The sequence below is a fragment of the Podarcis erhardii genome (genome assembly GCF_964252035.2).
Source record: "Podarcis erhardii genome assembly, chromosome: 10".
Taxonomy (NCBI): Eukaryota; Metazoa; Chordata; class Lepidosauria; order Squamata; family Lacertidae; genus Podarcis; species Podarcis erhardii.
The window spans coordinates 13,471,439-13,485,723 of record NC_138500.1 but is presented as its reverse complement, the minus strand read 5'-3'; the positions used below and the strand labels follow the sequence as shown (position 1 = coordinate 13,485,723).

Genomic DNA, 14,285 nt, shown 5'->3' with positions numbered 1-14,285 from the left:
GCAGTGGATGCACCCCTATGCTCTTCCCACTGCTTCAGACATTCTCCTGTAAACATCTTTTTGAGCATTCCCATCACTTGTTTAAGAAATGCAAACATCTAGGGGAGGTTGATTGGAGAACATGGATTTATTTTTCAGTTTACATAAAATCATCAGGCAGAAGGAGAAGGTTGCCATATATTAAAGAATTTTGTTAGTTTTTAAACTCCTGCATTGGGCAGGGGGCTTGCAAGAAGACCCTCTCTAGTTTCATGATTCTATGAAATATAATGTGGTACAGCTTTTCCTGAGCTTCAGGCTACATGTGGAAGATTTCATATCTGAATTCTTCCTCATGTCAAAAAGTGCTCCTTGCCTTTAGGATGCTCCCTGGCCTGCAAGCTGCAGGTTTTTGTTTGTTTGTTTACATTGCGGGGGCATTCAAACACATGAACCTTCACATGCATTCTAAAAACCTCTGGTCCCATAAGGGCTGTGACATATGCTCTCTGCCACCATAAGTGTTGACCGGTTTTCTGCTCACCTTAAGATGCTGTGCAGCTTGGAAGCTTCCATACCATTAAACCGATGAAATAACCAGACAACCTGTCCTCTGGGGACCAAAGGAGCAACAGCTTCTTAAGTTATTGACTTCGAACAACTCAACACCAAAACATGTGCTTCAAATATCTGAAATAACATGCCTTCATCGCTACAAACCATGTTCAGATTGGCAAGTGGGTGCTCATAGGCAGTTGAACCTATTGCGAATTTACACAAGTATAAATTATTCCTGCAGCAGCTAAAAAGACATTGGGCTGTTTCTACTGGAAGCCGCTTTACGCTGACTTAGACCACTGCTCAGCACTGCCTACAACTGACTGGCTCTCCGAGATTCAGACCGGCCCGTCTTTGAGATGCTACGGATTGGATCTGGCACTTCCTGCATGCAAGTGGATGCTCTGCCATGAAGCAACTGTTCTTCCATTTAAATTAGAGTTGTTATTGTTGTTTAGTTGCGTCCAACACTTCGTGACCCCATGGACCAGAGCACGCCAGGCACTCCTGTCTTCCACTGCCTCCTGCAGTTTGGTCAAACTCACACTGGTAGCTTCGAGAACACTGTCCAACCATCTCGTCCTCTCTCGTCCCCTTCTCCTTGTGCCCTCAATCTTTCCCAACATCAGGGTCTTTTCCAGGGAGTCTTCTCTTCTCATGAGGTGGCCAAAGTATTGGAGTCTCAGCTTCAGGATCTGTCCTTCCAGTGATTTCCTTAATAATGGAGAGGTTTGATCTTCTTGCAGTCCATGGGACTCTCAAGAGTCTCCTCCAGCACCATAATTCAAAAGCATCAATTCTTCGGCAATCATCCTAAATTAGAGTAGACCCATTGAAATTAATGGGCAGACCCATTAATTTTAATGGGCCTTAACTGAGTTGAACTAGTGGAGAATAAGAGAACTTAAGGAGGAACCCAACAGCGTGCAAGTAGACTTCCACTTCTGCAACGGGACTTTGCTGTCTTCCAGTGCACCTCTAAAATTTGTTGGGGTGCGTGTTGCCTAACCCTTTGGAGCATATCTGGAGGGCAGGGGAGGGTGGTGGTGTCCGTTCCACTCATGCATGCACAGTATTGGCTTCAACCCTTTTAAAAATACATTGTGGCATAGGTTTTGTAGGCTAGTGCTTAGCTTCTCAGATCCATGTGAGGACTGTCAACACAATTACAGACCAGTTGCAAAAGAGGCAGTTTAAGGTACACAAACATCAAGAAACTGAAAGAGAATTTCCAAAGGAGGGGAGAACAAAAAGCAAATCAGAGCCAAAAGGTAAAGGAGGGAAGGGGAAACTGTTTGAAGTATCAGAAGGTTGGAAGAAGGCTGGTCTCATCAGGACAGACCAGAATGTGGCTATTAAAAGTCAAATCCATTAAAATAGGTGAGAATATTCTTGGCAACTTTAATGAGAGCCAGATCTCACCTTTCCTGGAGGAAAGTGTGTGCTTATGTCATTGGACTTTATATTTGCAAGCATCATTAGGGCCACCTTTGTGTCTTTAAAAGAGTTTGTGTGTGTGTGTGTGTGTGTGTGTGTGTGTGTGTGTGTGTGTGTTTTAAAAAAGAAAGATTGAAGTGTGTGGGGAAAGAATAATTTAGAAAGATCTAAATGATCTGATCCATGAATAAAAGATAGTTGCTTGAAATGTGGTTTTGGAGTGTGCGAGTGGGGGGCGGGGGAAGGAAGGCCCAATTGTGGTATGGGCCACTGACTATTTCTTTCATTCGTCAGAACATCTAACCATCCTGATATTAAGAACTTGGGGTGGGTGGGTGGAATAACAGGAAATTAATGGTTCTTAGGGGGGAAATAAAAAGACCCGACAGGTTGAGCATAAAAAGCTGTAAAGGAGCAAACAATTAAAGGTAATCCATACTGTTGTTATTGGAAAACCTGTGAATGTTAACTGTTCTCATTTGGAGGATATCTGTGTGTGTATGAGTGTGTGTGTAATGTTTCTCTCCTGAACGCTAATCTTTTCTCACTCCATCCTGTAATCTTAGTTTATCCTTGATGGAAAGTCTTTGTTCTTCGTACTTTTGAACCTATATTTCCCCTTCTTCTCTCCCCAATTTAAATAAAGGTTTTGACAGAGGAACAAACAGCAATGAACTCGGAAGAACAAAGGGTTGTTGTTGTCATCTCCCCCCTTCTTCTTTCCTTCATGTTTTCACATGCTTGTGGTGATTTTCTCTCTTTTTCTTTTTCCTTTTTAAAAAGAGGTGTTTCATCTGGTCTCGTTTCTCTTTCAGGAAGTTGATGGCAATAAAGTGATGTCTTCATTTGCCCCGCACAACTCATCTACCTCACCCTTGAAGGCAGAAGAAGGTGGGCGTCAGAGCGGAGAGTCCTTCTCCAGCACAGCTCTGGGAACTCCAGAAAGGCGCAAAGGCAGCCTAGCAGACGTTGTGGACACTCTAAAACAGAGGAAAATGGAGGAGCTCATCAAGAACGAACCAGAAGGTAAGGTCTTAGAAACACATGGAAGTTTGCTGCCCTTTCCCACCACCCCACACGAATCAGCTGAGACTCCCCAAGTTAAAAACACACAAGGCAGTGCTGAACATTGAAGAGGCCACCTCCTCATTACCACCACCCCACCACAAAGCGGCTGTTCTTCCAAGCAGTGGCGTAGCGTGGGGGGTGCAGGGGGGGCCGGCCGCACCGGGCGCAACATCTGGGGTTAGGGCAAATCCACGGGTTAGGGGGCGCAAATCCACGGGTTAGGGGGCGCAAATTACTTGCCTTGCCCCGGGTGCTGACAACCCACGCTACGCCACTGCTTCCAAGTACCACTAAATCATCATAACAAGCTTAGATGGATCTGAAATGGAAACAAAGGGTCCAAATCCCTCTTGCCACTCTGCCAGAGGGGTATGAGGAGTATTGGAACCTGAGTAGCCCTGGTCTTCATATTGCCAAACTCTGGTGTAAGTGAAGGGCTGGGGAACCTGTGGATCTCTAGATGCTCTTGCACTCCCACCATCCCCAGCCAGCATGGCCAGTGACCTGGAATGATGTGAGATGCAGTCCAGTAATAAATAATAATACAGTGGTACCTCGGGTTACGAACTTAATTTGTTCCGGAAGTCCGTTCTTAACCTGAGGCGCGCATTCCCTACATAGGCCTCCCGCGGCCCTGGAAGCGGATTGAGTTCGTATCCTGGGGGAAAAGTTTGCAACCCGGGACACCTACTGTACTTCCAGGTTTTTTGAGTTCGTAACCCGAAGCATTCGTAAGCAGGACTGTTCGTAACCTGAGGTACCACTGTAACGCTAATTTGTTTTTTGTACCCCATCCTTCTGGGTTACCCCAGCCACTCTGGGTGGCTTCCAATATAATATACAAAAGCACAACACAGCAGAACATCACACATTAAAAGCATCCCGACACAGGGCTGCCTTCAGATGTCTATGGAAGGTTGTGTAATTATTTATCTTTTCAGCATCTGGCGGGAGGGTGTTCCACAGGGCGGGCATGACTACCGAGAAGGCCCTTTGCCTGTTTTCCTGTAACTTCACTTCTTGCAATGAAGCAATAACAACTAGAGGGCCACAGTTCCCCAATCCTGGTTTAATGTTCTGTGAAAATAAGACCACCGTTTCTGTGTTCCAAATACAGAAGCAAACGTATTTGCATTCCTTGTTCTATCTCTCTCCTTTCCCCATAACACTAACTTTGGATTGTAAGATATACGTCTATTGATTTTTTGCCCCTTCCATTTCAATAGACTGCTTGCATAGCTTAAGAAGGTTGAGCCAAACCATACTCCTGATGTTCTTGGCTGTGACAATCAGTTCTGTTGGAGTTTTCTGAGTAATTTCAGTTTGAATTGATTTGTATTGTATTGTAAAGTTCTTCACACTGTCTGTCATCGCGGATGCCTCCAACGCAGCTTACAAGTACCGTGATTTAATTAATAAATGCTGAATAGCACTTCTTCAGCACCCAAGTTGGAAACTGCAGTACAATATCCACATAAACCTACAGGCACTGAGCCATATGTGCCTGCATTGTGTCCAGTGGTGCTCCCAACCTGCAGACAAAATAAGAGGGGTGTTCAACTTCTGTGCTCTGTGCCCAGGCATTCTTCACATTGGCTCACTGTGGCAGCACTGCAACAATTTGCTTCCAAATATCACCTGTGTGTGGCATCCAGCACTGAAAGTTCTCTAGGCTTTGATGTAATTAGTGTCTTGTTCTTCCTTTGCTTGTCCCTATTCCTCACTGGAGACAGGCCTGCCTGGGGACAATAGAAGGTTTCCAGGAGAGATTTCAAAATCTTCCTAACTTGCCTGCTGCTCAGTACTTTTCTGTACACCCTGTTATCTGGTTAAGCCTTCCATTTTACACACTATTGAGAGCGTCACACAACTCATGTTTTCTCCATGTCAGCCTTCCCCAACATGGTGTATTCTAGTAGTTGTGGACTTAGTTCCCATCAGCCCCTGTACTGACTGGGGCTGATGATGGGCACTGTGGTCCAAACCGTTTGGAGAATCCCGTACTGGCAAAGGTTGCTCTTAAGTCCCCTTTGGAAACTTACTCCCCCCAGTGTGGTGTGGTGTAGTGGTGAAGAGCAATGGACTTGTAATCTGGTGAACTGGGTTCGCGTCTCCGCTCCTCCACATGCAGCTGCTGGGTGACCTTGGGCCAGTCACACTTCTCTGAAGTCTCTCAGCCCCACTCACCTCACAGAGTGTTTGTTGTGGGGGAGGAAGGGAAAGGAGAATGTTAGCTGCTTTGAGACTCCTTAGGGTAGTGATAAAGCGGGATATCAAATCCAAAATCATCATCATCTTCTTCTTCTTCTTCTTCTTCTTCTTCTTCTTCTACTACTACCTTTTGCTTACCTGTTCCGCAGCTTGTACCCCCAGCTTAGTTTAGCTTAACCTGCCTGGTTCAAGTGGTTCTGTTCCAGCTGTATTCAGGATGGGGTGGGTGGGTGGGTGGGGGGAGAAAGAGAGATTGGAAAGAAGGGAGCAGGTTGAGAGAATACCATGTTGAGTGGGAAGCCATGCAAGGCTCCAGAGACTCCATTAAGCAAAGGTTACGCTTAGACATAAGAATAGTAACAGAGCTTATGCATTATCTGAGCTCCACTAAAATGAAAATGTATAGCACAAACAAAAGACTTACAGCTTTGTGAAGAGATGAGGGAAGAGGTGGGGGTGGCGCAGAGTGAGAGAGAACCACAGAACACTGGGGCTTTTAAACAAATGTATGCAACAGAAAAACCTTTTCTTCCCTCCAGCCATTGTTCTATTGTCTTTCAAAGGCCATTAAAATGAACAGCAGGTTCTGATGAAAATTTCATTAAGCTCTAGTTAAATCATTATGAGGGTGCCATATTCATGCCTCGGCTTTTTCCTCCATCAAGGAGACACACACAAAAACCTGAATTAGAAAATGTGGTGGGTTTTATCTCAACTTCAACTCCCCTCACTAATAATAATAATAATAATAATAATGCAAATCGAGAAGTTGGAAGAGGAAGAGGAAGGTTGAATGGGGAAGCTGCGAAAGGATGTAACATTGGTGCATCTTCTTAGAAGTAAGGGGTAGTGATTGAGAAAAAAATTAAAAGTATTAAAATGGCAGGGGGTGATCTTTGCATTTTAAGACACCCTCGCCTTTTCTCAGACTGATACCACCCACCCACCCAGTTTAGAAAATGGCTAATTAGCCATTCATCCTTATGTGAGGTGGAAATATGGTGGGACTCAAAAAGGAGGACTCTTGTTATCTGCAATAATTTATTTGCAATGGCATTGGAGCTGTAGATAGTCTAGTTAAATAGAAAAGAAAAGAGAAATCCCACCAAAGGGGAAAGATTTCATTTTGGGAAAGATAGTACTTGCCAGTGCACAGATCAGCACATAATATATTATTGGATTCTCAGTTGTATCAGCCTGTTACTATAAATGTAAAACCCACATAGACAACCAAATGATGCTGGAGTGAGCACTAGCACCCTGGAGTAGCTTAGATGTCTGTGTCATCTTGCAAAGTGGTAAGGAAAAATCTTATAATAAATCTGGTTTGGATATGTAGTATTATGCATGGTGAAATGCCTTTTTTTCTCCCCTCCCTCCAGACAATTGAGTAGAATGTGGTTAATAAATTATCATTAGTTATCATCGATAATACTATCATTACATTATTATTATTATTATTATTATTATTATTATATCATCATCATCATCATCATCATCATCAATACTATTATTTCTGTACCCACTACAGTCCATCATAAATAGTCACAGAGCCTCCTGTTCTTTCAGGAGATGTTTTTTAAAAAGCATCTTCCTTGGCTCCACATTTCTTCATTTTTCTTTAGCTTTTCTAAAATACATACTACAACATTAAACCATGCCAACTATGTCTCACTGAAATCATGGGTGCTAAACATGGTGCTTCACTGAACTGGGTATAGACTCACTTAAGCTCAGAGCAGACCCATTGAAATCATGACCAACTGAAGTTACACTGATTTCAATTAGGCATCCCCCACTCATGCGTGTTCTACTCACACGTGTCCGCACATATGCGTGGGGCCGGGAAAGAAAGAAATAGCATCATACCAGTCAATTGTGGGAGAGAGCTGGAGAGTCCTTGTGGCTTGTGGTGAGACCCTCCCTGGAACCCCAAAACGTCAGTTAGGTAGGGTGGAGAAAGCCCCCAAAAGACCAGAGGTGCAGCAGAGCTTTGTTTGCACTGCCCAGCCACCCCGTCTAACAGCTGAGGCATGGGGTAGCACAGCAGCTGCAGCCGCTTCCTGAGTGTCCGACAGCCACCAGCTGGCCCCAGAGCTTCAACACTAGTTGAAAAGAGAGTTGTGTGGAGATAGAGAGAAGGAGAGAGCTGGAGAGCAGGGGGAAATTGGCATTTAGATGCTTTGTAGAGGCTTTTTAGAGGGCGCTCCCCATTTTACGTGGATTCACTTATGCATGCAGGGAACACAGCCCCCACGTAAATGGGGGGACGACTGTATACTAAGGAGGACTAAGTCTGGATCCATCCTATTGATTCCTGGTTGCCATCCAAGTAAGGTGTACTTAGAGCAGACCAGCTGAAATCAACTGACTTAAGTTAGCCAATATCGATTTCAGCAAATCTACAACCCTTTTGCAGCAATGCCAAACACATGTGTTGGTGAACAAGCTCCACTGAAAACCATTGAAATTATTTCTTGAGTGAACATGGATAGGATTGACTGACTGCAAAGTCTCTGAAATGCAGGTTGATTGAACAGTTGCTGACTTGGGCGATCCTGGGCAGCATGTGCCTGGCTGCTTGACTGCACACTCAACTTCCAAATGTTCAGCATCTGCTGACATGATACTTTGTACACTTCAAGGCTTTCATGAGTTGATAACGGCGATCAGATGCTGAAATGTCCATGCACACTGAAGGAAAAACAAAACACTGGAAGAATGCAGCAGCGATGCAGTGGTGTTCCATTATAGCCACTAAGATGTGTCAACTGAACTTAGGAAGTCCAAATTCAAGCTACGTGGAAGTGTACTTCTTCACTTCATAATCCATGAAACCAAAGCATTTCCATTGCGTGTAGCACTAGATAACTGGGTTGCAGCTGAAAATGGCAATCTCTTCCAGTTGAGAAACTCCCAAGAATTTGGGTCAGATCCATGCCATCTCAAACTTGTGTGAATCAGAATCCGCAGTTAGTGCAGAATGCTGCAGCACGATTGCTGACAGAAGTGAGAACTTATCTTTTTTTTATATAATAATTTTTATTAAATTTTTAAACAATAAACAACAACATACATAAAAACATGTTCTTTTTCATTAACCACATTTCATTCTCATCTTTGGACTTCCTCACATCTCTTGTTCCTGCACTCTAAACACATAAATTTTTCTAGCAAATTATTTACTTAGTTCAATTTATATTATATAATTGTCCAATATTGAATCTCAAATTTTAGAATTTAAATAACTCTTATTCTTTAAAAGTTAATTCTAGGATATTTTTTATCCAAAATTTGTCTTATCTTTCAATTACATTTAAATTTATATTCCTTGTTACTAATTTATTGGAGCCATATTGTTACGAATCTTACATCTTTCTTAACATTCGTACAATTTACAATATTTTTGTAAATAGTCCTTAAATTTCTTCCACTCCTCAGAAGTGAGAACTTATCAACACAGAACAGAGATCTGCGCTGGTTGCTGATTTGCTACCCGGCCAAGTTCAATAAGTTTCTGTTAGTATGTAAAGCCAGTTTACCTGAGAGATTGCAGAATGGGCACAGTGACAGGAGGTACATAATTCTCATTCTGCATTTGTGTGGAACTTCCTGGCATTAGGCAAGCACCTTCACTGTACTCTTTTTGGTGCCTTCTAAGAATACTTTTTGTATAGACAAGCCTACTCATATATGCATAATATTTACAAGTGTTTTGATCTGTTTCTAACTTACCACTGATTTTCATCATTATTTGATGGAAGTTTTGAAATAGCTGTTTTTAACTGATTTTACTGTTAATTTTATTGTTGCATTCGTTTTTGTAAACCACTTTGAGGCATTTTTTTCAATAGTCAAGTGATATATAAGTTTTGCGAAATAAATAAAAATACATAAAAATAGGCATTTTGAAAATAAATGTTAGAAATGTGTGTGCTGAAAGGAAATAAAAGGAAATACTTTTAAGGACACACATTTTAAAACACATTTAAATGTGATATTTAATAATAATAATAATAATAATAATAATAATAATAATAATAATAATAATAATTTATATCCTGCCCATCTGGCTGAGTTTTGTGAAGAAATCATATTATATATATGATTTAATGACTTAAAGCACAGTTACAAATGACAGACATAGAACGTAAGTTGAATAAAACAGCAAACTAGGTGCACTTTTTGTTTACAAAAAAAGGAGACAGTCACAAAGAGGAGAAAGTTAGTTTTGCAGACTTAACAGGCTATCACCCCCACTTCAATATTTTAGTGCCACAAATTGTGGTGTAGTAAGTCTACCCAAAACAATCTCTGTGGTTTTGGGGGCACCAAAGACCCTCTCTTTCTTGCTCCATACACAATGGAAGCTGCACAGATTCCATCAAATCCACCAACCGGCTTCACTCTCTTTAGGACTCTGCTACACTGCGTTAATTTACTGGATCTTGTCCATGCCGTAACTTTGCTCCACCCACCCAGTAAAGTAAATGGTATGTTGTATCGAGCACTAATTAATGTAGAAGTGGACTTTATTGGAATGGACACAGGAGAAAGTGGCACAGACCAGACATAGGCTGTTTTGCCCATCTCTAGATGTGGCCTCATCAAGTTGTCTCTTCTCATAAAAGCCAAAGATATGGAGCGCTGGAGAAGAACACGAGAAGAGCCCTGCTGGATCCGGCCAAAGTACCATTGAATCCTGTTGTAGAGACCCATAGTTGAGTGTTAAGGAATCTGTGTCGCATACAGGAGGCCCTAGGTTCTGTCCCTAGCATCTCTAGGTAGGGCTAACAATGTGCCATCCCTGAAACCCTTGACAGCCTGCCAGTCAGTGCCCACAACACTGACCCAATTGGACAAATTTTCTGACTCAGCTTCCTATGGTCTCAGCTAGATGCAGAACCTGAGTGTAGCCGCATTCTCCACACCAGCATTTCCTAGCAACTGGCATTCAGAGGCACAATATCATTACCTGCATCATAGGTTTTCCTAACTAGATATTATGAATAAAGGAAGGAAAATGAGATATGGGTCTGCCGTTTTCTGTGGCAGACCTATGATCTTCATTGCATCTAATTGCATCCTAAACCCGAACATTAAAACATAAATTTGTCTGCCATTCCAATAACCTTATATTTGTACATTTAGCCGCTGCACATTGAGATATATTTTTCAATGCGTCTGATGACCAAGCACTATAATTTTCAGTATTGCACCTCTCAGAATATGCCAGCAAAGTTGTACCCAATCAAGAAAGTAGTATTTTATCAACCAAAGAGGTATGTTAAGAGGATATGCTTCAGAATAAGTTACAAAATAAGGGCAAAGCACTAATGCATACACTTGCACAGGGTGAGAAAATTGATCAAGCTGGAGTTTGTGATGTTTTCTTATGACTTGGGGTTGCCTACATTGGTTCAGGGGTGTTGCTCAAGCTATGGGAAGCTGTGGTTTGAATAAGACAAGAAGTAATAAATTAAGTCTCGTGTGTGATAGCAGGTTGGAACACACGCAAGTCTTGGACACAAGAATTTTTTATAGGCTCTTCTGAATGAAGCCCATTTGTTTTCTCAATGTCAAGCATAACTTGAGAATCAAGCTTCACACTGGGAGGGATCTAAGTAGGCAACATTTTCCATTCTGCCCTGGATTTGTCCTCTTCAGCACTATTTCCATTCTGCTGTGGGTTGTTGGCCGCCAAAAACGACATTATTCATCTCTCTGTCCACGGTGGCAAAATTGCATCATTACGTTGTTCCACCCCATACATTTTGGTGCAAAGGAAATGCAATGCAAATGTGTAGTGTGTGTGTGTGTGTGTGTGTGTGTGGATTCAGTTGTTTATCATTTGTGGGTTGAAAGCAGCAACAACATGGGACAGATACGCCCCTTCCATTTCAAATCCTCTGACATTTCTAAACCTCCCGATAGAATGAAGTTCTCCACTTGGAAAGCCATTTCCACTTGGAAAGCCTCATATAATTCCTTGCAGATTTTAAAAAGATGCTCTATTTCATGCCACTTTCTCCAGTGTCTCTCCCTTGTTTCTCTCTCTCCACGATATCTGGTGAGATGTAGCCTGCTGTAGCTTCCCTGCCCCTGCCTCCTTCTCTTATTTTTCTCTGTCATTGTTTGGCTACTGCTTAATGTGAGCAGATAGTGCAAATCTGAGCCATTTCAGCCAAGTGTTTTTGTGGACATAGAATCTGGAGAGTTTGATTTCCCACTGATGCACTCTACATCAGTGCTACTTTAGCATCCATTCTCCCCAAAGGCATAAATCTATTACTGAAGTCACCCAGTGTTATTGTAAAGGAAGCATCCTCCTCTCTCTAACTTGGGTTTCGGGAGAAGAAGAGTCAGTCCCCTTCTATTTCTGGTGTACAATAATGAAGATAATGGGAGTGGGTTCGGAGAAGGCTTATAGGTTGTGACAGACCTCCAGCCCTTACACTGTGGGTTGCCTGTTGACCATGGCATTTCTCTTCCAGCTAAAATCATTAGTGGGAAGAGATACAAGCATGTTTTCCCCTCCTCCTGTTCCCTTGCTCCAGGAGGACAGCCTTCTGTGTTCTCCCCAGGCCCAGAAGGCAGATGAAAACATGGGGCATGGCACAAGTTCATAACAGAGGCAGATTAAGGGCAGCACAACCGGCTCCGCTGCACTGGGCACCAAGCCTAGGGGGCGCTGCAGGGCGTTGCAACTATGACATAGTGAATTGAGCAGAATGGAAGGCGAGAGGCAGGGGCAATCCGGAATTTGGCCTCGCACAATTTGAATGACCAAATTTGAATGACCAAAGTCTGCTCCTGTTCATAAGAGAGAGAGAAAAAACCCAAACAACCACTTGGCTTTTCCCTAGTTTGGTTGGATTGTAGGGTTGTTGTTGTTTTTTTACTATGTAGCCCTTTATCTCTTTCCAGATAGACTGAAATGTCCAGCATGGATGATGTAATTCACCATATTAACTTTTGCAAAATGTTATAAAATATAGAAAGCTTTTATTTTCTACAAACTAATTTGTCATGCTCATCATTAGTTCAACTTCCTAACGTTGTAGGATTAAGTTGTGGTTTTCAACTCCCTACACTGGCTGGAGTGGCAGGCAGGAGTCTTTTCTCAACCCTAGCTGGCGATGCTGTTGGGGATTGATCCTGCGGCCTTCTGCATTCAAAGCATGTGCTCTCTGCCATTGAGCTATGGCTCTTCCTCTCGTACTCATTTGAACAGGAGCTTATATTTCCTTCATAAGCGCTGCAAACACCTTCCTTTATTATACCAAGCTTGTGTGTATAGAACTATTTTATGGTGAGAGTAATGATTAGGGTCTTAGCCAGAAACACCTCAGGGGTCAGCAAACTTTTTCAGCAGGGGGCTGGTCCACTGTCCCTCAGACCTTGTGGGGGGGCGGACTATATTTTGGAGGGGGGGGAAATGAACGAATTCCTATGCCCCACAAATAACCCAGAGATGCATTTTAAATAAAAGGACACATTCTACTCATGTAAAAAAACACTGATTTCCGGACCGTCCACGGGCCAGATTTAGAAGGTGATTGGGCCAGATCTGGCCCCCGGGCCTTAGTTTGCCTACCCATATCTTAGTTCTTAGGCCTATCTCCCAGGAGTATTCCCATTTACATTCACATTACAAATCAGAACACCTATAGGATTTGTTTTGCAGAATTTCTGATATCTCTGTGATGGAGTGCAGAGGAAGAGAAGGACCGTATTAGATTCTGACAACCTTAGTTGAAATGAGAACTGCCCATATCCCCTAATACTATCAAACTTTTTAATCACCATCTCTTGTTAGGGAATCAAGAGGTTTACCTCTTTCATGAGCCACCGGTATTCCAAAGGAGATCATTAATGGACACAACAAGAGAAGGCCCTTTGAAATAACAGGTTCTTTTTTTGGCGGGGGGGGGGGGGGGAGAGATCTGATGAGGTGAAGAAGGAAAAAAGAGGGGAGGGGTGAAATAAAGCAATCAGAATCTGGGGAAAAGCCTCAGGATACTGTAATTGGCTGAGGTTTGAGTCTCGTTTGTTTGGTTCATCCTCACCTTCGCCTTTGACGAAGCCTGCACTAAAGAGACTTTGTAAATGTTTTTTCCACTGAAGGAGAAACAAGGGTACTTTGCAACTGAGGGCTTTCAAGTTTGGTTCCCCACACTCTTCCGCTGCTGGGAAGGGTGCTGCACCACGGCCACATTTCTCCTCAGCGCAGCTTTATCCGGGGGGGGGGGGGGAGCTACAGTGGAAAAAAACCAACAACACCAACCTGTGTCTCATCTTGTAGAGCAAGCCAGCGCGTAACCCTGGAGAACCTTTTTCTCTCTCAAAAGCACCACCATATGGAGATGCACAAACACACAACTGATGATTAAAGAGGAAGGGGTGGGGGGTGGGGAGTTAAGAGAAAGGAAGATGTACGAGAACAGGAGCCATGCCTGTGGAAAAAGGAAGCCCTTAAATGCTGTGGTGGTGTTATTGAGGGTTCTGACGTTATGATAGAATGTGTGCAGTTTGAAGCCTTGCCAATTCTTCCTGCTTCAAAGCGGTTGGCCCATTTGTCACCTTCAAGAGTTCTCCCCCCCCCCCCATCTACTAATAATTGAATACTGAGAGTGAAAAGTTGATTCCAGTCGATGGTTCTTTTTTGTTGTTGCTGCTGCTGCTCCCCTTACCTCTTCGGTGTTGCTTAGAACGCTTTCCAAGCCTCTCTTGCTTTACATCCTCAAAAGGTTTGGAGCATCTGTAGGTTTTGGTTTTCTGGGCTGATAAAAGACAGCTAAGATGTTGATAAGGCATCTTCAAATGCAGAAGAAACTAAAGGGGGTCAAGTGAGAGAGTTTGTAGTAAAACTTTGCTTTTGGCTGAAAGGCTGTTTTTGTCTGCCTCTTTTCCTCTGTGTGATGGAACGAAAGTGGCTTCTTATAGTTCGGCAATTAATGACTAGGGCTGCTTTGCCCAGTTAAAGAACTCTTACATTGACTGGGCATATGAGTTCAGGCTGTTACATTATT

General features: G+C 42.9%; 1 protein-coding gene and 1 long non-coding RNA gene across 11 annotated transcripts in view; one reads left to right on the top strand and one right to left on the bottom strand.

Moving 5' to 3' along the window:
- The window catches only part of LOC309352041, an 802,957-nt gene that overhangs the window by 497,846 nt on the left and 290,826 nt on the right, over positions 1 to 14,285 (bottom strand). The gene's annotated exons all lie outside the window — the stretch shown is intronic.
- SOX5 (SRY-box transcription factor 5) overlaps positions 1 to 14,285 on the top strand; it is a 767,649-nt gene that overhangs the window by 471,929 nt on the left and 281,435 nt on the right. For all 10 annotated transcript variants that reach the window (XM_081879778.1, XM_081879776.1, XM_081879777.1 and 7 more), the window contains one exon: positions 2,790 to 3,000. In XM_081879778.1, coding sequence (XP_081735904.1) covers positions 2,790 to 3,000 — 211 coding nt within the window. The remainder of the gene's footprint in view (positions 1 to 2,789; positions 3,001 to 14,285) is intronic.